Source organism: Trichosurus vulpecula, chromosome 3 (assembly GCF_011100635.1).
Source record: "Trichosurus vulpecula isolate mTriVul1 chromosome 3, mTriVul1.pri, whole genome shotgun sequence".
Classification (NCBI taxonomy): Eukaryota; Metazoa; Chordata; class Mammalia; order Diprotodontia; family Phalangeridae; genus Trichosurus; species Trichosurus vulpecula.
This window is the reverse complement of record NC_050575.1, coordinates 223624402-223649762: the sequence shown is the minus strand read 5'-3', so window position 1 is coordinate 223649762 and position 25361 is coordinate 223624402. Positions and strand designations below refer to the sequence as shown.

General features: G+C 40.3%; 1 protein-coding gene across 1 annotated transcript in view; it reads right to left on the bottom strand.

Annotated features, from left to right (window-relative positions):
• Positions 1–24001, bottom strand: part of CRIM1 (cysteine rich transmembrane BMP regulator 1) — a 248835-nt gene extending 224834 nt beyond the window's left edge. Inside the window, exon 1 of the mRNA XM_036752195.1 lies at positions 23647–24001. Within this exon, the coding sequence (XP_036608090.1) occupies positions 23647–23986 (340 nt within the window). The 5' untranslated portion in view covers positions 23987–24001. The remainder of the gene's footprint in view (positions 1–23646) is intronic.
• Between the last annotated feature and the right edge of the window lie 1360 nt (positions 24002–25361).

The following is a 25361-nucleotide window of genomic DNA, read 5'->3' as shown; positions in this document are numbered from 1 at the left end:
ACTGAGTTTGTAGCCCATGAAAACCTATAGATCTTTTTTTTTTTTCAAAAATTGTTGCCAAACCATTTCTCACCCATTTTGTTCTTGTAAAGTTGACTTTTTTTGTATCCAAGTGCGTTTATCACTATTGAATTTCATCTCGTTCAATTCAGTCCAATGTTCTTGCCTGCTATGATGCTTTTGGACTTTTCATCATGCTGGGGATATGACTTAAATCCTCAAAGGCTATGACAGTGGAGTATAAGCTCCAGAAAAGGTTCTACTAGGCTCTCTTACTTTGTACTCTGTCTTTATCTGTAAGCCACATCTAGTCCCTGATTGCAGCTATAAACTCTGAATTCTGAGGAACAGTCTAGCTAAGTGGCTCATTACTTGTGAATTCTTTGATCATAGCAACAAGTGATGAATTGCAATTTGTACCACTAGAGGGAGGGCAGCTAGGTGGCACAGTGGATAAAGCAAGACATGGAGTCAGGAAGACCTAAGTTCAAATCCAGGCTCAGACACTTAGTAGCTGTGTGACCCTAGACAAGTCACTTAACCCTGTTTACCTCAGTTTCCTTATCTATAAAATGAGCTGGAGAAGGAAATGGCAAACCACTCCAATTTCTTTGCCAAGTAAACACCAAACGGGCTCATAAGGAGCCTGAAATGACTGAACACCAACCACGACCACCACTCAAATCCATGACATTACAGATTTATAAAAGTACTCGTTAATACTTAGAATGGGCATTGCTGTCTTTCTGTTGGGAGTCATAAGGACAACAATATTAATAAAATGTTTTAAGATTTACAAAGTGTTTTAATTACATTACCTCATTTGGGCCTCATGGTAATCTTATGAGCCAAGCACAAGTTATTATTATGTACCTTTTACTGATAAGGATGTTAAGTCTCAGAGAGTTTAAATGACTTATCTGTGGTCAGCTCGTAAATGCTGGAGATAGGAATTTGACCCCAAGTTAAACACTCTCCCCTAGGCCTCAATAGCAGTTAATATCATCAACAATAGATGGCAGTAATAAAATATCAGTAATACTAATTAGGAGCTCTGTCATCAAGGAAAAGAAAGAAACAAATTAATTTTAGTAAGAAATAAGAACAGTCACCAATTTTCTAGCATCCTAGATTGTTTATGTATATGAATGAATGTATATTCATGTAGTCATAATGCATTCACCCCATATATCTGTGGAGATAATACATATAGCTCATCTTGATAGTTCATTATGCTCCACGGGGAATTAAGCTTTTTCTTCTAACTCACAAAACTTCATCCTTTTCTTTCTTCTCATGTGGATGCAGCATCTCTTTCCAATACTCTCTTGACCTAATAATACTTTGGGCAGCTAGGTGATGCAGTGAGTAGAGCGCCAGGCCCAGAGTCAGGAAAACCTATCTTCCTGAGTTCAAATGCAGCCTCAGACACTATATTATCCTGGATAAGTCACTTAACCCTGTTCACCTCAGTTTCCTCATCTGTAAAACGAGCTGGAGAAGGAAATGGCAAACCACTCCAGTATCTTTGCCAAGAAAACTCCAAATGGGGTCATGAAGAGTTGGATATAATTGAAACACCCAAAGAACAACAAAAAAAGAGAATACTTCATGATTTAGCTGTAGGCATGAAAAGCTGGTCAAACAAGGAAGCCAAAGGGTAATATTTCCCCAAGTATTCCTTCAAATACCTCTCTGAGGTTTCTTTAGGGGCTCACAGCATTCCTGTAGTGGGCTGACAGAAGGACTGAAAATGATATTGCTGCAAAATGCCTCACAGCTAGGCCAGCCCCATACTCTCTCTTTTTAACGCTGAAATAGCAGTTGTTAATCCAGAAGGTTGTGTTTATCTGCTCCAGTGCTCTCACTGTTGTCCCCTGCCACAGGAAAAATAAGTGAAAGGGAGTCACTATCATTAAAAGGACAATCGTGAAGGGACTGGGGGATCCTGGGTCCCCCACCCAGACTCGGACTCATTCTTTGGTAGCCCTCACTAACTTAAGCTCCAGCCTCGTTTTTGTTTGTTTATTTGTTTGTTTTGGTAGTAAGGTACCTAGAACTAAGAGCTGCTGTAACAGCAAGGAAAATTCCCAGGTATTTTTTTCTATTGGTTAAAATCGTTGGCTGTTTTCTTCCACTCTATCAAGCATAGCTAATTCAAGTTGACTCCAGTACTACTATATGAAAATAAACTAAGCAGCAGCAGATTTGGATCTAAAGGGGCCCTTAGAGGTCATTTAGTCCAACCTTCTCCATTTACAGATGAGGAAAATGAAGTCCAGAGAACTGTTGAAGATCAATCTGCAAGCTTTTATTAAGCACCAACTAGGTCCCAGGCACTGTGCTAGGTTCTGGGAATACAAATATAGTAAATTAAACAATCCCAGTCACATCTTAATAGTTAAGTGAGAGTCAGGATTTGAACTCAATTCCTCTGACTCCAGATCCAGCAATCTTTCCACACCATCTTACTATGGGCCAGGTGCTCCAAACATAATATTTACAGAGAAGATATGTTACATTTTAGTAACATTTAGCCTCTAAGTAGTGTCCTTCCACTTTTTAACACTGCTGGGCACAATCTCTATGATAACGAAAGAAGGTAAGAAAGAATGAGAGGAGATCAAAGAGACTTTTAATGAGAGACAGTTTAGATCATGGCAAAAACCCTGGATTTCAGTTCAGAGGACCACTCTGTATCTGCGTGACCTTGGGCAAGCCTCTTTCCCTCTCTGGGACTCATTTTCTCCATCTATGAAGGTAGGGGCTTACACTAGACAGCTTCTAAGTTTCCTTTCAACTCTAAAGCCCATAATAAAGAAGTGTTCACTCTAACATTTGAAACATCCCTGCTTTCACTAATATGGACATGCCCCTCCCAACAAGTCAACAACCACTTATTAAAGCACCTACTATGCACCAGGCACTATGCTAAGAACTGTGGATACAAGCAAAGGCAGAAACAGTGCTTGTTTCAAGAACCTTACCGTCTAAATGTGGAGACAACATGCAAACAAACTATGTACAAATATACAAGATAAATTGGAGACAATCACAAAGAAAAGGCACCGAAACCCATTACACCACTCTACAAATTAGTAGTAAATGGTCTTCATGAGGCATTGTAGCAAAAAAAAAAAAAAATACATCACCCCACAGACAAGTTGGTGATGAGCCTCTCCAAACATAGCTAGCAGTGTCTTCAGATGGCAGAAGTATATTTTTATATTCCAAGCCTTTACTACTCAGTAGTACCAGGCTGAGACTAAACTCTGATAACATTGCCTGGAGCACCCAGAGTCACCTCTACACTAGGAGATAATGAAGTACTTATAGAATGACATTATGTAAACATTTAAATGGAAGGTGGGGACAGGAGGGGAAAGACAGAGCCCTAAGAGATTGGCTATTTGGTCTCAAGAAATATTTTACTTATAATTCCCTCTCCAGCTAGCTAACTCTGAATTATCTGTTATCAGTATTTTAAAGATAAAGGGAAGCTACATAACGACTGACACCTTCACTAAATCCACTATTTTCCCATACTAAAGATTTAGAAAAATGTTCTGTCTTGGGCTGCTGGGCTGGTACCCAGCTGTCATATTATCAGAGTCAACAGTTGCAATCAGGTCTGGCATAGGCTTCCTAAAATTGGGGGCAATCCAGAAGAGACATATTTCAAAAGAGGACTGGCAGACCGAAGTGAGGACTGCTCTTAGTACTTGAGATCAGTTACAAGAAAATTATGTCTCTGGAAGTAAATGTGTATAGTTTCTTGTGTCAATATGAAATTTCTATCATATATTTTTACCCCAAATTCTGGTAGAATATAAGTCCCTTGAGGGCAGAGGCCGTTTCTTTGTTTTTTCTTAGTTTTCTCCAGAACCTAAGATAATTCCTGACACAGTGAGCACTTAGTGAATGTTTGATCACCTGCTTGATTCACAAAGTCTTTGTGTGTATCTTTCAATGTCTTATTTTGTACTCTTTTAATTTATAGGCCACATCTAATCTATATGGAAGCAGAAAGGGCTTAATCTTAAAGAAAAATTTAAGAATTAAAAATTGAGGTATCTGTGAGTTTACGATTGACTGGTCCTTTTCTTTCAGACCTAGAACTGAATGAGAATGGTATTTCTGTATTGTCTAACGACCAAAAAAAGAAATGAAATGCTAACCACTTGTTATAAAAAAAATTCCATGGTCTCCAATGGCAGGGTATTAGTCTGAACAAAATCCAAATTGGAATTCTGTTTCCCAAATTCATCAAATGGTTTTTCTTGACTTCCTGCTCAAACCTTTGCAAAGCATTCCTATGAGGTACAGTAATAGACTTCCACCTTAAAAGATGAATGTTTCAGGAATTTCCTGCCTCATAGAGGCCTTGCAATGACATTCTTTAGGGCACTTTGAAATCATCGGAAGCAGCAAATATTTTTGCTGTCTCATTCTCAGAGCATGTTTTAGGAATGTAAAATTAATCTGAATAGAAATATGTGTGTTCATTGAGATTAATGAACAGTACTACAACTTCTGCTAGGTTTAGAATCCTGTGACTATGTTATATCATTATTAAGCATTTATTCAGTCAATTGAAATATGTTTACAAAGCAATTCACAATCGTTTATTAGTTATTACTCACAACAATTCTGTCACCATAGTACCTTAAGGACTCAATGCAACAAACTCCTGGTAGTGAGGGGGAAGTTGCCACCCACCAAGATTCCTATAAGCAGATGAGAAAGAACATTGAAAGTGGAGACTTCTTCAACACAAGTGGGAAGAAGTTCAAATAGTCTAAGTATATCCTTTAAATCCTTCCCCCCAACTTTATTCTCCAATACCAAATTCAAAAATTAGTCCATTACACAACAACTGTAATGAATCTCAGAAGAATATATGGAGATGGAAAACAGCAACAACAACAAAACCCTACCCTATGTTGAATTGCTTTTGAGGTCAAAATATTTCTTAGCTACTTAGTTCTTTCAATAAGTAAGATGATAATGAGGGGTTCACTTTCCAGATAATCTAAAAATCAAAAGTCTCTCCAGTTAACATTCATACCCAGACTTACAACTTCAAGAATCCATCTCAAAGCCAAACCTGAACCCTGTTCTAGCCCTCGAAGATCTGTTTATGGGAGACCACTGGTTCTCAAAGGGTAGGGTGAGTTTCACTAGGTATGCCCCTAATTGTATGAACCTACACTTGTAATCCATATGTGTGAGTCTACCAACATTAAAAAAATAAAACTCTGCCATAAACAAAAAAGAAAAAGTTTGAGAACCACTGCATCAGACAATGGAATGAAGAACCTGAGCCAACTTTCACTCCTCTTTTTGGTCTTCTTTCTTATGTCTTGGCTACTCTATTTGGACTGGCATTAGAAAATCTACAACCTGTAGGCTGAGACAAAGTCTTAGAGGTTGGCACCTTGTCTTCATCCACAAGTTGGGTTTCAGGAGGGACAACGAATTGGTTTCCCTGGATTTAGTTTCCAATCCTTCCTCCATGTAGCTGCCAAAGTGATTTTCCTCAAGGGCAGATAGGGCCATATCACTCCCTTTCATGACAAACTCCAATGACTTCCCCTTGCCTCTTAGGTGAAATATAAAACTCCTCTGCATGGCTTTTAAAGCCCTTCACAACACCTGACTCCAACAAAAGCAAAGACAATACTAAACTCCAATACAAAACGGAAAAAAAAACACATGTATAGTTTGTTCCAAGTTCAACACATGGACTAGATTTAAAGATTTGATATTGGATATTAAAGTGGTTTTTTTTTGAGGTGTACTTAGTCTATTGGAACTTCCCACTTGTGTCTTACACCTGCTTTTTCAGCAGTCCTTTCTCACCTTCCTAACATTATTACACCTTACTTCCCTTGTCACGTTCTAGAATCCAGTCAAACTGACATTGCTGCTGTTCTTCCCACACAGCATTCCATCTCCTCTCTCCACTTCCTTGCAGTGACTGCCTGCCATGCCAATAAGGAAGCCTCTCTTCACCTCAGTTCTTGGAATCCCTTGTTTCCTTTAAAACTCAGTTGAACAGCTACCTAATAAGAAGCCTTTCCTTGCCCTCAGATTATCTTGGATTAATTTAGTATATACTTATATACATGTACATGTAGGCTCTCCCAATAGAATGTAGACTCTTTGAGGGCATGGACAGTTTCATTTTTGTCTTTGTATCACCAGCACTTATCATAGTGTTGAGCACACTGTTGAAGTTTAACAAATGCTTGCTAACTGACTGACTGATTTCTACTAAGAAATTATAGGGAATAAACCACCTGTAGCACTCAGTTTATCAAAAGAAACCAGAATTGGTATAGGAAATACATCTTTTCCCCACTTAAAGACAACAAAAAAGCTCACTGTACATTCTTCCAGTCTTAGTTCATTGCTCTCCAAACATACCATGCAAAGTTCTGCATCACTGTATATGCTTTTATGTTCGTAGAATTTAAAATTCACATGTATACATAGCATCCTATGTGTATCCTGCTATATGTTCAGTACCCTATACACATGTAATTTTTATTTATGTGTTTAAGATGTTCTTAAAGTATAAGACTAAACCATACTTTCTTTTCATCTTTCCATAGCATCTTGTAAAGTGGTCCAACACAGTGGGCACTCAAATGTTGTTAACTTTTCTCAACAAAATTATTTTCAAAAATACTTTCAGCACTTCTCCCAAAGACAATAGTCTCTCCTCCCTACAGAGGCCTTCATGACATTAGTTTTCTTCATTCTTAAAAGTTCCACATTCCTATTCTACTATTTCCTCCCTAATTTCTACATGACTTGGGCAAGAGTCATGCTAAAATAAGTACATACTATAACTTTAATTATGGAAACAATAACTTAGAGATAAAAATCCTCTCTCCTGGACAGCAAAAAATATAATAATTATTTCTTTAGCAAGAAAAATGTGAAGATGCGAACACCCCCAGTAATGAGGCATATAATAATGAGATAATATTGTTCAATTACAGTAATAGAAACACATAATCATCCTAAAGCTTTTTTTGTGGCATAAGATTTGCAAAGTCATTTTCAGAGTTTCTTAGTCTGTAAAATGTATATTGAACTGACATCTCAGACTATAAACATGCTTATGAAGTGTTGTCAATAGAATACAAAAGTACTGTGATCCACGTATGGTCTTTAGCTACATTTTAAAATACATATTATATACATAATATATGTATATACACACACATACAGAGATAAAGTTAACTCCATTACAAAAGGAGGAATTATTTACAAAGTTTGTTCTGGGTCTGACTCAATGCTATGACAAGAGTAAAAAGTTGACTTCATTCAAATTCTCTACCATTCATGCTTTTTTGGGGGGAGTGGGGAGGGAGTCTGGGGGTAAGGAAAGGACCTGTAATTTCACTGGGTATTGAACATCCAGTGAGGAAACTAACTCTATTCTGCAATTTATAATCATCAAGAGAGTTGCCTGGTAAACTGAGAGGTTAAGTGTCACAACTAGTTTGATCTGTGGCTGCATTTGAATCCAGGTCTTTGTGTCTGTGAAGGTAGTCTATCCCCTATGCCAGGCTACCCCTCACTGCTGAGGCTACAGTATGGTTTTGATGTCCTGGGCACACCTGCTTTTCCAGGTTTACTACCCCAACTTTATAAATATCCTTGTTTCATACACTTCTGCTACTTTAAGACTCATAGTATCATACTTTGTGATGTCAGAGAGGAGTGGCAGATGCACTCTGGTGTTCTGGTAAATGTTCTGTACTCATACCCACCCCTCCTGCACCATTCTGTCACTGGAAGGGGCTACTTATGGTAGACAAACAGATGGCAAAGTCCTTTTCTGTGGGTGTTTTTTTAAACCTTCCCCCTTCAGTGTTACCAATGCCTGTGCATGACTGTGCTGGGAAGAATGTGGAGGCCAATGGAAAGACTGCGCAGAGCAGTTCTCTGAAATGGCTTTCAGGGCACTTGATATCCAGCAAGCATGGGGGTCATGGCAAGGATTTGCCACCACAGAGATGGTGCCAAGAGAACAAAGCAAGGACAAAGAAAAAACAACCTGGGTAAAGAGGTAGCTGGTCCTCCCAAACGGAATCTAATTACAGCAAGTCCCTTCCGTTTTCACTGCACAAAAGTGTCTCCTGTACAATCATTCAGGCATTTCTCACATCTTTTCAAGGTTCCATATACTAAAGTTTCAAGCAAACAGGAAGAAAACCAAATAAAGAATTCTTTATTCACCCAAAGGGGAGTTAAAAGTGAGAACTCATCCTTAGGCAAAGGGTCAGATTAGTAACTGACACTTTCCTTCCCCTCAATGGCTATTTCAGACACAGTCACTACCTTTAGCTGCCCAGAATCTTCATTTAGGGAAGAGGGCGTGCAATAGAATTCTGGTCTTGAGAAGCTCTAAGCACAGAGCTTGAAATAGCCCTATGATATAAGGTGGAAATGTGTCCAAAGAATAGCTATTAGTGAACAATAACAATTAAAGATTTGAAGAATAAAGACCTTTTAAAAATATTTCTTTGCTGGGGGAAAAGTGAAATATCCAGAAAAAAATGTCCTTTATGCTAAAATTTACTCATACTGATCAGAATGGGGCAAAACAGTTTGAGTTAGGAGACTGGAGGAATCTTCTTCACAACTCTGGGTTTCAATTTCCTCTTTTGTACTTCCTCACATTCCTTCCAATTCTAAATCCTAAAATCCTATATGAAAATTTGCTAGTGAGCTTTCCACTCAAATGACTTACTAATGAGAGTCCAACTGCAATTGATTAGCCTCTTACTGCAATGTATTTGCACCTAGCAAAAGTCATGCTCACCAAATGCTAAGTAAAATCCTTGCTGAATCAGTGAAGAACACTAAAGAACAATAATTATTGTGTCCCTCACTACCATAAGTTCACCTGCACTTATTCACTGTTATGTGGGGGAAGAGCGTAAAGAGCAGAAATGTCATTTCTAGATACTTATGGGCCATTATCACGCACCACTTAGTGTTTACAGAGTGCTTACAGCCAGATGGAGCTATTACTCAAGTATGATTATTCTAATTTTACAGATAACGCAACTGAAATACAAGTTCTCACAGCTGGTAAGCGGCAAGGTGGGATCTGAACTCACATCTTCAGATCCCAAAACCAATGCTCTTTAAATGAAGATTTATTACAGCACATTATTAGATATCTTGTCCTCCATTAAGACATCTCTCTGTCTCGGAGAGAAGTGCCCAGGGGTGGGGGAACAAGTTTCCAGAAGATAATTGCGCTACCTAGCAGCAGACAATAGAGCTGCCGCATTCAGGCAATTTGTCTGCAGTCACCAACATTCCAACTTTCAAATGGACCTGTGATCTCATCAATTTGAAAATTCCCTCCAATAATTCAGATCACAACCTTCCTGTTATGTACAACTCTCATCCATGTCTTCCCTAAAGTGTTCACAGGCACAGACATCTATTCAATGTGCTGGTGGCCTTCCTTGTTTTCTCTCCACAATGCAGGGGTATCAGTGCTGCACTTTGATCTGTCATTCATCTTGTTATGTGACCAACCTATCTTCTCTTTCTTTCATGCAATTCTTGGATGGCATCCTTTACTCCTGACCTTCAGAACTCCTTATTGGCTACATGTTGCAGCCAGCTCATACCCACTACTTGCCTTTCCACTGACCTCCCTGTGAAAGTCTTCATTTAATTCTTTGGAGGCAGTGGTGTTCCTGGTCTCGCTACCATGCAGAAACACATGTTAAAATGTTTGAATTAAGAAGACAGGCTTTGGTTGTTAAAGAAAGTTTGAGTCAGTAAAAGTGCCTTGAAATTTCCCAAAAGCAATCTAGCCCCTCTTGTCCTTCCTTTTCAACTCTGGGCTAAGCTCACTGTCCATCTGTTCAATCACCCTCTGATAATAAACATCAGGCATAAAGCAGGGAGATGTACACTTGCCAAAAGTATTCTCTATGAGGATGGAGGAGATCCAGCAGAGTCTAGGTCAAGAGGGGAACTCCTTGTGAATGGTGAAGTCCTCCAGATGGTCCTGTTTTCAGATGACAATGTTGTGACTGCATCAAAGCCCTAAGATATTACAGAGCCTCCTAAAAGAGCTCCATAATCACTTGAAAGGAGCTGACCTGTCCATTCACACAGAAAAGACCAAATGGATGAAGAGTATCTATTTCCCAGATTTCAACGTGCATCTAAACGGATACCCCATAGAGATTGTCCAATATTATGGATATTTGAGACAACCCAGATTATTACAGCATGTCTCTTTAAATTCATTCCACTCTTTAAGAAAACTGCTTGCCCAGTGTCTGGTGGGAAACTCCCTGGCAAGTGAAAACAGCAGCAAAGGTAAAAGAATGTTGAGAATTTGGCTGCTGCCTGAAGTATTAGGATGAGCAGCAATTACTCAACTGCCTCGACTGTCAGAGACAGAAATGAGCATGTGAATTTGGGCAAGTTTTGGCCTGTCTTCTTCACTCAGGCTTCCCTCTTTGCAGTATTTGTCACCTATCTGCCTTGAAACCACACCGATTAATATGGGAAATGAGGAATCTGAGAAAATAGCAAAGTTTCAACACATTTGGCAGCCTAAAGCAGAGGTATACATTCTCCTTTGAATTCAGACCAGGTCATGCAGTTAAGATGGTTTCTAGATTTCAGTTTTTAAACATCTTCCAGATGATGACCATGTTTTTGCAGTCTTAGTTATTTCATATGAAATATAATTAAGGAATAAAGTAATATATTCTCCTGAATCAAGGTTTCTTACCCTGATGCCCATCAACTTTAAAAAATATCTTTATAATTGCATTTCAATATAACTGGCTTCCTTTGTAATCCTAAATATTTTATTACTTTAAAATGTTAAACTGAGAAGGGGTCGGACATAGGCTTCACAGACTCCCCAAAAGGTCCCTGACACAAAGAAGATAAAGGGCCTTTGCCTAATGTTTGTAAAGAACTTTGCAAACCTTCCCCTTATTCTACTTGACTAAAACTAATGCCCACAATCCCACGTCCCCAAGGATCAAAACTATCACAGTTGGAAAGGACATCAGAAATCCCCTACTCCAACATCCTCATTCAAGAGATGAAGCTATAGCAGACTGGTACTTTAGAACTCACATCTCCTGACTCTTGCACCCAAATTTTCTCCTCCACTTTAGGCTACTTCTTCACAATCAAGAGGTAATATGTAATTCTTTCCTAGTACTTCTATCACTGGAAGGGACCTCAGGTAAACATCCAATCAAATCCTCCAGCATCAGATATTTCCTTTCTTCATTTTCATTTTAGAAATGAGACACTTGACTCCAAGAAGTTAAGTGACTTGTTCAACACCATTCAATAAGTGACCCAAAGGGAGCTGGAATCTGTGGTTTCCTGTACCCTCCCTTTAATCAATCAACAAACATTTATTAAGTGCTTACTATATGCCAGGCACTGTACTAAGTTCCTTTAGCAGTCTTCCTTCTACTACAACATGGTATGGATGACCTGGGATCCTCATGTATAGAAATTTAGCCATGCACCTATAATATTCACCCTTTTTACTGAAACCCTTGGACAATTTCTGGACCTGTGTTTACATCATAGACCTGGTAGCAAAATCACCAAAGTATGCCTAAAATGCCAGAATATATGAGCATCTAATGGTTAAGAGCAGAAAATAACTTTTCTGTTCTCTAACCATATCTAAACCACTGGCAAATCCATTTGCTTCTTTCTTGAGAACATCTTTATAAAATCAATCTGCCTTAATCCTACTGCAAATACTTTACTTACCTTTAGAGCAGAACACAGTATGGGCCCTATCAACAGTGATGGCATGGGGCAGTCCAGTGGATTTTCTTTGAAAGTTTTTAAATTCTGGGTTTGACAAGATTATGGGATCTCCTGTCAGTGAAGGATTATAAGCATAAACTCCTACTGGAAAAACACCATGTGTTCTGTATGTTCAGTTAAAATTCCTAGCACATTACAAGCACTTGATTATCCCAACTCATTTGAACAAAGTTTAGTTCAGGTCATACTTCCTCCATGTAGCTCTGCCTTAAATCACCAGCTCCCGTAGTTTCTTAAAGACAGGTGTTGCATCTCTCCAATCTGGAGATTCATTTCTTTTTATCATGGCTGTGAAATGTTTGTGAAATGCTTGCAGTCTTTGTATGGGAAGCTAAATAAGTTACCTCTTGTAGACAGGGACTAAGTGGACTCAGGTTTCATCTATCCCTGCCAGAAATTCCTTTCTGTTTTGAATCTGAGATATTTGTTTATGGTTTTTTTTGTTTTGAAATGCTAAATAAGACGGGCTCAGTTTCTTGTTACAGCCTACATCCTTTTTTTACCTCACTACAGCCAGAGAAACTGGCTGCTATAGAGCTAAAGCAAATAAAGAATTTTTTAAAAGAAAACCCCTTAAAATTCTCCTCCCCTTTCTTAGCAGCTAAGAAGTAAAATCTTATTAAAAAGGACATTAAACAACCAAATAATGTGCTTAATGTTTCTTTTTTATCTTTAGAGATCAACTAAGCATATCCAAGATAAGCTACAAAATTCAAGTGCCTTTTAAAAAAAATTGACCAATATACACATACATATACAAACATAATTATGTACACACACACACTTAAAAATAAATCTCATAAATTTTAAGGAAAATGGGATGGTTATTGCTTCTCTTGTGGTAAAAATTGAACTTTGTTAAAACACCTGGGTAGTATAGTAACAGGGCAGCTATGTGGTGCAGTAGATAGAGTACTGGGCCTAGAGTCAGAATGACCTGAGTTCAAATTCAGCCTCAGACACTCAGTAGCTCTGGGACCCTGGGCAGGTCATTTAACCCTGTTTGCCTCAGCTTCCTCATCCATAAAATGAGATGGAGAAGGAAGTGGCAAGTTCCAGTATCTTTGCCAATAAAACCCCAAATAGGGTAACGAAGAACCAAAAATGACTGAACTATAACAACCATAATAACATGCACTAGAGAACTTCTAAGTAAATATTCAGGACTTTTTACCAAATAATGAACAATGAGTTTCAAATTGTAGGTACCTAAGTTAGTTTTAAGGACCAGAGAGTTGTCCACTTCAAGCACTATATTCTAGTCCTTTATATCCAATAAGATGCCATGGATTTCTATTTAAGAAAAATGGTACTTATTTCCAGACAGGATGGCAAAATCACAGTTAGGAGTTTGACACCCAGATCTTCTAAAAAAAGAAGTGCACCTTAAGGAGATACTAAAAAGTCAAGAGCTACTAATGCTCTGATTCCAGGTCAGCATCTTATTTGACTTACCAAGAAGAGGTACACCTCACATCTTCAGTAAACCTATAAGACAGTACTGAAAACCAAAGAGAAGGAAGTAAAGCTAATTGGCTGGCACTAGCCTTCAATCTTTCTCAATCTCATTCCCAAATGTAAGGCAACTTCATTCAACATTGCCTATTTCTGCTTCCTTAATGCAGTGAACCCTAAGCCTTGTTTTGTACATTCTAAAATATCTCCATTTACTTCAAGAGCTGTCATAAAATGTTTAAACAATATGAAGTTTTTATACTTAATAAACATATGTGTGTATATACATGTGTAGAAATATATATATATATATATATGTATCATCTAATGAAAATATATGTACATTTTCCAGAAAGCTGGTCATAAGAATAATAACATTCATGTGACACTGGGATTTACAAAGCATTTTACCACAACAAATCTGAGAAGTAGGTAGTACAAGTAAGCATTATTAGGTAAAGTAATGGTATGCCTTCCGCTACACAGGATTTGGAGTTAGAAAGGCCGAGTTTGAATCCCAGTTCTGTTTATTCCCTACATGACTTTGTATGAGTCACATCTCCTATGGGCCTCATTTTCCACATTTGCAAAATGAAGGAGTTGATCTCTAAGAACACTTCTAGCTGTAATTCCTTTGTTCTTATTCTCATTTTATGGACGATCAAATTTAGGCTTTTTATACGCAGGCTTACTGACACAAGGTCCAGTGCTCTTTCCACTAGAATTTGTAGCCATCATCAGAGTTATTTTATGTTCGATACTAATGAGCCTATGGGGGTATTTTTTAATTATGGTCTGGTTCGAACAGTATTCTCAGTGTTTTTCAACCCTTACTCTCTGACATAACTTCAGACGTTTATTTTATTATTAACAATAATAATAGCTAACATTTATATAATAGCACTTTAAAATTTGCAAAGCACTTTTATACATCATCTCATTTGACCCTCTGCAGTATGTGCTATTATTATCCCTATTTTATAGATGAGGAAAATGAAGCAAAGACAGGTTAAATGACTTGCCATGGGTCACACAGCTAGTAAGTGTATGAGGAAGGATTTGAACCGTCTTCCTCATTCCAAAGTTTAGCACTTAATCTATGTTACTTACTTGGCTGTCACCCTTAAGGATCAGTTTTGTTTTAGGAGGTATACTTTGCATACATGGTACATGTGAGGAAGGGAAAGAACAATCTTTTAAAGGGCATATGGTTGACTAAGAATATGAGAATGGAAGAGAATGGGGAAAAAAGGAAGAGGAAGACAGAAAAAGAAGGGGAAATGTGAGGAGGCAAGAATAGGCTGAATTTCTCCTCTGGTTGTTTTTTAAAAGAGTCTGTGATGACCGGCTTCAATTTTACTGGATATGAAGATTCAAGAGTTTGAGCTGAATGACAGGGAACTGGGTCCCCTGTTGGTCACTAGAGTGACCTAGCTAGCAATATATCAAGGGTGACAGAAACACTGAAGGAGTCTATCACAATAGCATCAGGCCAGATACCAGAGAGCAAGATGCCATGTACACAATCCCTCTTGCAAATTATTCTAAAAGAAAATGAAATGGAATGTTACAGGCTGTAGGAAGTGTAAGTATTCTCAAAATAAAAAGTTAGCCCACTGGTACAGAGGCAAATATAGGCCTTCTCAGGAACATGGCAAAGAATGCCCTAATCCTTGATAACTTCAAATTTCTCCACTTAAATTTTATTCTGATACTCTCCATGTGGTATGGAGATGAATTGGGGCTATGTTAGAAAATCAATTATCCAACTTGTTGAACATTAAAGAGAATAAGGGAAATATGTCCAGCCAGCTCTCTAGAAGCATAATCTACCCAAGGAACTATTGCAATCATTTTGATGGGACTGGAAATTTGTTTCTCATTAAGAAAGGCTTAAAGTGTTTTGTTTTGTTTTGTTTTTTGGAAAGCTTATTTTTCTTTTTTTGTTTGTTTTTTACTTTGAGGTCCAGAATGTAACTCCATAAGTTAAATATCATATCAGGGATACTTTCAATTACTTCTGTTCATAACTCACTAACAAGGTATTCCCCCAAGGACTTGAGTGCTAGAAGAATGGCAAAAAATAATAATAATTAGTGGGGTAAAAGAGTGCAAAAAGTTGAAAAGAATTAAAAAGGAAGCATTATCTCAATGGTGCTCAATTCCACTGTACAAGTAGGTATCATTTTCCCACTCAGAAAAAAATGCCATAAAATCATAACCACCCTTTTGAACTACAAGTTCAGACTTAACAATAGGAAGTGATTTCTTATTTGTCAGTAAACACTGTAGTTTGATCTACATTTTATAAACTTTCTTAAAGATTGGCAGGATTCTCCTCCACCCTGGACCCCTCAAATCACCCTACCTTGAAGGGAAACTCTCCTCCTCTAAATTCCTATGACAGTGATTCTTCACACAATTCATCTAGCAAACATGTTATCATGACATGACTTCCAACTATTGTCATGAACTACTGAGTTTTTAAAAATTGTTAACTTTGTTTATTTCTTATCATCTTAGAGTGTAAGTAAGCTCTTTGAAGATAAGAACTGTGTTGTAAACCTCTGTACTGCCTAGGAGTGCCTCCAGACTACCTCTTTAATCCAGCTATCATACTTCCGCCAAAGCAATTTTCCTACTGCATACCTCTGATTCTTCCCAACCTTAGTTTGTATAAATCATTTAGTATATATGTGTGTATATATTTGTGTGTGTATGTACATTTAGTCTCCTCCATTTTAATCTAAGCTTGCTGAGGGCAATGACTGCGAATTTTTCTTTGCATCACCAGACCAGGTCAGCAGTGCCTGACATGTAGCAGGTGCTGAAGAAATGCTTGTTGACTGACTGATACTAATGCACTTTCCTGTTAAAAAAAAAAAACCTTCAGTGGTTACCCACTGACTAAAGTTTGTTGTTGTTCAGTAGTTTTTCAGTTGTGTCCAACTCTTCAGGACCCCATTTGCGGTTTTCTTGGCAAAGATACTGGAGTGGTTTGCTGTTTCCTTCTCTAGCTAGTTTTACAGATGAGAAACTGAGGCAAAATGGGTTAAGTGGCTTGCCCAGGGTCACACAGCTAATAAGTATCTGAGGTCAAATTTGAACTCAGGAAGATGAGTGTTTCTGACTCCAAGCCTGGCACTCTACCCACTGTACCACCTAGTTTGTCTCCCTATTCCTGCAAATTACACTTCTCTTAAGGTAGCCTAAGATCACATTAGCTTTTCTGCCTACCACATCACACCAGTGACTCATAGTGTGCATGCAGTCCATTAAGCTACCCCCTCCTCACCCAGATCACTTTCGGAAACTGCCATCTATCCATATTACACTTCTGAAGTATTTTTTTGTACCCAAGTGCAAGACCTCATATTTATCCCTACTGAATTTCATCATATAAGATTCAGCCCAATACTATGACCTTTCAAAGTTCTGGATACTGATTGGATAACTACACTGGATAACATCCATTGTCTTAGCTATCCCTCCAATATTAGAGTCATATACAAATTTGATTAGACTATCTATTCCTTTGCCCACATTATATTGATAAAAATGTTAAAAAGCACAGTACCAAGCATAAATCCCTCAGCATTCAAGCTACTAACAACTATATTTTGAATGCAGTCACCCACTCATTTCTGAATCCATTTCATTGTATAATCATATAATACGTCTCCATCTTCTCCACAAGAATCATGTAACATACGTCATCAAAAGCTTTACTAAAATAAAGCTAAACACTATCACAGAAATCTTCTAATATACTAGTCTTGAAATCCTGTCAAAAAAGGAAATGAGGTTAATCTGATATGACCTTGATGAAGTCATGTTGGCTCTCTGTAATCACTTTCCCTTTTAAATGTTCACCAATCATCATTCTAGAATATTCCCAGGAATCAAACTCATTTTCAATGCCTATAGTTTGCAGACTCTTCTTTTTTCTATTTTGACAATCAGGTCAACCAAGGCCTCAGGAAAATTAAGTGACTTGTTTTTGTTAGTGGCCTTCAACAATTTGATAAGACGCACAACATAAACATGAGGACATGATTACCAGAAACGAACGGAAGGTAAATTTTTCACAACACATGTTACCGCCTCATTAGAGAAGTTTTGGTCATTATTAGGACCTTTCAGAATGTCTATTATAGTTTAAGTACAGCAAACAAACCCACACTTATTTTCCAGATATACCTGTGCTAACATTTGGAATATATTGGCAATTACTTTCCAAAGAATGATTCACACTATAGCAAATTCTTCGGCCCTTATTCAAAGAATTACAGAAACAGAGAGTTTAGAAGTTTCAAAAGACCTTTGAGTACAGTCCCTCTTATTCAGATATTTTCCCACTCTCCAAGCTCTCCTACCTATGCAATTATAATTATCTTGGGGGTGATCTACATTTTGCCTATTCTTTGCAACAGCTTCACAGCTCTATAACTCCCATATACTTAATTCAGAAGCTGTAATTCATTCAGCCGGGTCATCAACATTTAATAAAGTAAATATAGAGAGCATTTTGTACCATATTACTAAATACCTGCTACAACTGGACATGCTGCTTATAGAGTTTATGGTTTTTCAGACAGTTTTCCTTATAAATCTATGTAGTTGGCAATTTATAAATACACTGCTTTCCAAGTATTTATGGATTGATCGCGTTGGCTGTTGAATTACTTTAGTGAGTGAATGCACTGAGCAATATTTTCCCCTTCAGGAAATATGAAATTTGTTTAATTTTTGCTAAAATGTTTTAAGTATTTCGACTTTTTCAAGATATTGATGTCCTAGTAGCTTGCTAGTCCTTTGTACATTAATACACACAAATGAAGGTCACTCTGTCCTGATGATTTGTATATGTTTTACAAGTAGTCCCCGGTGTTTTGTCAATATTTACTCTTGGAAGAACTAATTATTTCCTTATTTACTTATATTTGTTTCTCTTCCCACACTGTATTAACATAATTTTATTAGATCTTTGTTTATTTCTCTCCAGTGTCAGTTAAGAGATTTCTTTACTGAAAGATGTTAGTGATGAGAATAAAAGACACCAGTGGGAAACAAAGTTTGGAGCTTTGGGTTGTGCAATTTCCCTAACTCCACTAGAAGCTTATCAATTTCCATGCATCCCTTTCCATCCATTAAATGAGAACCATAATAGTTATGGCCTTCCTTAGAGGACAAGGTCTTAATGAGAATGTCTACCAAACACTGTGAGATTTACAGATGGTCTTATATAGCAGCCCTCCTTCAACCCAGTCATTCTGAGTTTTGTTGGTCTCTGAATTCTCTTCTATCAAAGTACTATCACAGCTATTAAGATGTCGAAACAACTTTCTAGCCAAAATAAGACTGGTCACTACAAACGCGATCAAGGCAAAGAAAAAGATGCTTTGGTCAAGTGTGCAAGCCTTGGAATTCTGCTTCCCTGATCACTATGGGAGGATAGGGCAGTTGTGTTTTTCTGAGGGCTAGAAAGTAGTTTTTTGGATTACAGTAGTGATTTTTTTTTAATTGGAGCAATGAATTTGGAGATGATAGGAGCACAGAGTAGACAAACTATCATGACAGCATCTCATTTCATGTCTCTTTGCTAAGGTGAAGCTGTAACTATTTTAATTCCCTTGAGTGGGAAATTCAAGGCAGAAGAACCATATATTCTCAGCTACTCTAGCTCCAACCACTACCTGCCCCTCCACTGCCAAAAGCAGTATAGTGCCCTTATTTCTGCTATCTCTAAAGTAAGAAAAAGTTTAATTTAATAAGTCTAGAAATCTCTTTAACATATTTTTATCATGAAATAAGTCTTTTATTGCCTCCATCAAAACTTTCCAAAAAATTCAACTTGTATATTCACACCATATCCCAGATCCCAAAGAGATCCTGAAATAATCTTCTTAGCCTCTTAAAGTCAAAAGTTACTGTTCTTATTTCTAGACATCTTCTCACTAGGTGGGCAGCCCTTTCAAGAAACAGGAACAATTTTTATATTTTTGCTTTTTTTTTGTCCAGACCTGTGATTTGATGGGCATAGGGAGAGCATTCCCAACTAATGTAGACTGGCATCTAGTACATAACTTATGGACTTATAGATGTATAATAGGAGGCACTGAATGGTTAAGAATTCTGCCTATAGTCACACAGCCCATATGCATCAGAGGCAAAACTCAAAAAAAGTCTTCCTGACTTCAAGTTGGAAACTCTACCCACTACGCAACACTGTCTCTACGCAACACTGTCTCTCCGCAACCTGGGATATTAAGAGATTAAATAGGATAACTTGGAACAAAGGGTAAAGATGTACTATCTTAAGATCTGGAATAAAGGTTTTTAGACTAAATTTAAAGAAAGTAGCAAGCATTCAATATACTTCAAGAAGGATCATTCATCTCATTTCAACTACTGGATTTCAGAGTTGTTGCCTGCCAAGAAAAGGAAAGGTATGGACCCATGGTATTCAAAGAAAAAGATCTGTAACTGTCTGCATATGTGTATGCATGCTTTTGTAAATACACACACTTATGTGCATGCTCTTGATACCTCTTCTATAGTCCTACTTTGAAGCTTCCTTGTGATGTGGAATGACCTAGCGCTTAGCATAGTGCTGTACACATAATAAATGCTTAATGAACTGAATTGGCCAGGGGTACTGGAAAGGCTTCAAGTACAGATGATGATACACTATTGTCTTTTATCTGAGCACCAACCCAGTTTAGTTCAGGAGTTCATCACCTCAAAACCGGCCACCTGGTTATGGCATGGAGGAGATGTAATCTACATTGAAGGCAGAAGAAATTAACACTAGCAAAATCAATGATCCGTTAAGTGCTGCAGTGTACACACACACAAATATACACACACATGTATGTATGTACGTATATGTTTGTAGGTATGTCTAGATATTTATTTATTTATGGCCATTCTTAGTATGATATGAAAACCTAGAAAACATTTGAGTAGAAATAGATCTAATAAATCAAACAGCAGACATTGTTATGTTGTTTTTACTTCTAAAGAAAAATGTCTTCCAATAATTCACTCTTTGACACTCATTGGACCAATCATCCAAGACGAAGTTAATCTTTAAGATCTAAGGTAAGAAGACAAAACACATAACCTAATTCTGTTTTGGATTCTATCCTTAATTTATATGACCCTGACCAAGTTACTTAGCCTTATTAGATTATCTAATTCCTCATTTTTAGAGTATGGTTAAAAAATACTACCTTTACAAAACATATGAGAAAGAGTAATTAAAATTATTAAGAAGCTGCACATATCATACTTAAATAATCAGTTCTTTGAAAACAGGTAGATAAATCATGATAATATTCCCATATTTTAAATAATGTTTTCTCAGGGAAGCCAATAATAATCATAATAAAAGATATATTTTAAAAGAGTTTACATTAACAGATACAACCAGTAGGGGTCATTTCAGTGCAAAAATTGCAGCAAAGAAAGACACTAACATGAACAAAATATATAGGATACTGCTGATGTTGGTTACAATAATTACTACGTTTGTGCGTGGTGAATATCTGAATAAAACTGGAAAACGAGTAAAACACCTGTCACTGGAATTTCCTGCAAAACAACAGAAAAGAAGAGGGAAAAGCAAGTATCTTCTGGATAATTGTTAGCACATTAAAGATTTTCTTTCAGTTCTGCACAAAAGAGAACAATAGTACTTCACTATCATATCTTTTTTCATCAAAAGGGTGGTAATCACTGAAGTCACTCGAAATTTACAATATATGGCTACTCTTAAAGATGTTTCTGGGACCAACCTGATCAACTGCCACTATCATCCTTGAAAGCCTGAGTAAATCATATATAACCTGAATCTGTGTAAACTTTCAGTTTCTTGGATTTGGAAACACAAATGTCTTGCTACTTTTAAAATTCTAACAAAGGTTCTGAAGAGCTACCTTTGGTAGTTGAAAACAAATCTGCCAGAATTAAATCCATTGTTACACAACAGTAATTAAAATCTAATCATGTCAAACAACTCTTCCAAGCATTTTCCATAGGGCTACCTATGCATGGGGTGTTACCAGTGGAAATGAAGCTATGTAGAAACTGCATCACTTCAGAGGAATGAAATGCTCACCAAAAAGTGCCAAAAGAACTCCATACTGTGACATGGTAAAAATGTGGCCAAAACATTTGATTACTGTAAAGATTCATTGTGTTCTTTCTTTCCTTCACCAGATTCTGGTGAGAAGAAACAAAACTAAGTTAGAACTAGATTTCCAGTACCTGCAAAAAATTTAAGCCAAAGCAAAAAAATCCCCGCCCTGAGACCAAAGCAATTTTCTTGTACTGTCACAATTTTCTAACTTTGCATTTTCTCTGTAAACGAATCGATAAAGTTGGATCAAGTCAAATATATATTCTGGGTAACATTAACACTTTTCCAGAGGAAGATCTGTACTTTCCTTAGAAGTAAAAGCTTTGCTCATGTCAGAAACTGATACTAAATGTTACATTCAATGGTGGTACACATAAAGTAAATAAATGCAACCTGAGCTAAGTCACTGTCATAAGGGCAACCCTGTCTCCTCTTCCCTTGCTCTTTACCAATTCTGAAGCATGGTCTCCTTTAAAAAGAGTTTCCTATCATCATTACTGCTACTAGCTTACTAACTAGAAGATTCTTCTGACTTTCCTGAATTGTCCAGACTTTCAAAACCAAAGATAAGGTAACATGTATCTATACATAATTTATTCCCAAATAAAGGGGAAAATGAGCTTTTAAATCTATCATTATAACCATTTTTGCTTTAAAATTTGACAAATCATACCCGAATAAGAAAGGTATTCTGAAACTCTGGAACTACAACCAATTTTTAAAACCCACTGAAATGATTCTTCCCTCACCACCTCTTAAATGAGCTATGGAGGAAAGTGACAGAAAGAGGGGCAGTTTTTCCTCTTCCTCGTTCCATTCTCCACCATTCCCCCATCATTCCCCCAGTCTTCCATTGGCAGGGAGTGAGTCTGACTTTACGACTTATTCAGCAAAACCGTACCAAATAGCATCACCATCTACAGCTCAAAGGGGATTCCTCTTTCCCCTGGCGTCTACTAGAACTTCTCTAAGTCGTGCTGCATAGCCAAATAAAATTAACTTTATCTCTCTCCCTCTCCCCCACTCCTCCCCGTCCTGGGCAGTGTGGTCAACCCTGGGAGGGAAAGGCAAGGAAGCCGGAATTTAGGCTGACATACACCAACAGTAGCTCGCCAAACTAAGAAAGCCACTGCTCTTCTCATCGAGGGCTATCTATATCAGTCTAAACCTTAGATGGGGTGTGGATGGATTGGGAGCAGTCTAATATACAAAATGCTGCTGAAACAGGAGCAGAACAATCATTGCTGTCAAAAAAAAAAAAAAAGTACCAGCTCCAGGATCAAAAAGGCAGCGGTTATCTGATCTTGAAACCAACAGCAAATAGGGGCCCCCAGCAATCAGCAGCTCCCCCATTCGGGCTCCTTGGACTTCTTTTCCTCGAGGAGAAAGAGAAGCCTTTGACCGTTTTCAATAGGCAAATAAATGAGTAACTACAGTATGCAACTTCCCCAGCGCTGACATATTCGGGAGCTGAAATTGATTTATATGCGCAGGGAGGAGGAAAAGGGAGGAAGAGAGGCACACACAAGGAGAGCGAGCTCCATCAACAGTGAAGAGACTCGTGTACGGTATTCTGAACGTTGTTTCACACTGCAGTATCTGGAGGGAGGGCCGGGGAGGAAGGAGGGGAAGGAAGGAGAGGAGGTAGGGATCAAGGCCGGGACTTCCCCCCACCGAGCAGCCCGAGGGCAGCCTCTGCAGTGCCCCCCGAAGAAGGCGCAGCAGCTGCCTCCGGGACCAGAGCCTGCACCACCCTGCACAGTACCAAGCTATTTAATCTACGGAAAAGCGAGGACGCCCTCCCTCCCTAACACACACAGGCACACACCCCAACCAACACCCCTACGGGCGGCAAGAGGGTGTGTGGCGGGGGGGGGGGCGGGAGAACACCGCCCCACACTACTCCCCTCCCCCCAAAAAAACCCGACTGCAGCAGGCAAAGAGGGACAAGGAAGAGAAAGGAGGCGGGGGCTCTCCCGGGGGCGGCGGCCGCCTTGCCTCCCTCCACTGGCCTCTTCTTGCCTCGGATAAAGTCTCAGCTAAACTTTGTTTAGCGGAGTGAGTGCGCGCCGAGGTTTAGGGGGTGGGGGTGGGAAGGATGGAGGGTACGAGGGCTGGAGCTGGGCCTGGGCCGGAGGAGGGGGAGACGGAAAGGTGGGAGCGGGGCGCGCTCACAGTACCTTCGCAAACGCCGACTTCGTACTCGGTGATGGAGTCGCCATTGAGCGGGGGGCGGATGACACAGCGGAGCCCCCGGTCGCAGGCTCCGTGGAGCCCGTACACGCCGCCGCAGCTTTCGTTCCTCTGTCGGGCGCACATATAACAGCAGCCGCAGATCCCCTGCACGATGCTGCCCGGGCAGTTCTTGGGCTCTTCGCACTTGGACTCGTCGCAGGGCAGGCACACCAGCGCCCGGGTGCCCGAGCGCGCCAGCAGCAGCAGCAGCAGCAGCGGCCCCAGCAGCGCGACCAGGAGGTGCCCGCAGCCGGCCAGCCCCCTGCCCCCCGCCACCAAGTACATCCTCCTCTAGCGCCGCCGCCTCCTCCTCGCAGCCGGGCCGGGAGTGGAGCGGGCGCCCTTTCCTCCTCCTCCGGGCACACTCGCCCCGGCGGGCGCCCAGCCGGAGCCCACGGTGGCCGCCGCCCCCTCCGGCTCCCCCCGGCGCGCGACTCCCCAGCCGGGGCGAGTCCCCCCACTCCCTCTTCGGCCCGCGCCGACCCCAATCCCACTACCGTTGGCGCCTGCAGCCGCAGCGGTAGCTTCCCCTCCTCCTCCTCCCAGGAGGGAGGGAGAAAGAAAAAAAGAGAGAGAGAGAGAAAGAAAGAGGGAAAAAAAAAGTTTCCTCTCGGCAGCTCCGGTTCAACCCAAACTTCTGGCGGAGGCAGCGGCGGCCGCGCTGGGCTCCAGCCCCGCGGCTGGGCGGAGGTGGCGGCTCCTCCTCCTGCTCTGAGAGCTGTGGTGGCCCCCGCAAGAGCAGCAGCAGCAAGCAGAGGCGGCGGCGGCGGCGGCGGCAGTAGCAACAGTCCCCCCTGCAACGGGCTCCCTGGGTCCCCGCCTCCGGAGCCGGGCGGGAGCGGTGGCGCAGGCTGAAGGTTCGCGGTGTGCGCCGCCTAGTTCGCTCTACGCGCCCCAGCTCGCCTCCCTCCTTTCCGTCTCCTCCGGGCGCTTGTTTATGGCTCTCGCGGATCCGCCGCTCCGGCTTCGCCCTCCCCCATCCCTACCTCATCCCACAGACCTCGCCCCCACCGGCTCCGCGCGCCGCTCATTGGCTGCCCCCCCACGCCCCCTCGCCCCCCTCTCTACCCCCTCCTCCCTCCCTTCCCAGTCTACCCTATTCCTTCCTCTCTTCACTTGCCGCCTCCTCCCTCACGCCCCTTTCCACCCGAAGCCGGCCCCGCTGCGCTTGCAGCCAGCCCGCCTCTCTCCTTCTCCTGAAAGCAACACCGGGTACTGAGACTAAGAAGATCTTCCCCAGGCTCGCTCGGGCTGAGCCCTAGAGGTCCCAAGCTACCCCCTAGCTTCGGAGAGACTGGCGCGTGGGTGCGCAAACCAGAAGAGGCTGAGTCCTGGTGTCCCAACCCCGGCGGGGACGACTCCAACACCGCGACTGTCTGCTCTCTCCTAGCAGTGGCCTCGAAGCCCGACTGAGACACTTTCACGTCCAGAGACAGCGCTGAGTCCGGATGCGTGGTGGAAAGAATGTGGGATGGGGGGGGCGGAGGGGGGACACAGACCTCAGGGAGTGGGGGACTACCGCTGCCTACACTAGATAAACCAATAGGACCTGGCCACCAGTCGCTGCTACAATCTTCCAGTATTAGACGGGTACGTCTGTGAAACTCCAGGAGGCAGGGGGTGAGGAAGGGAGGCGATTCCACCTCAACCCTGGACAATG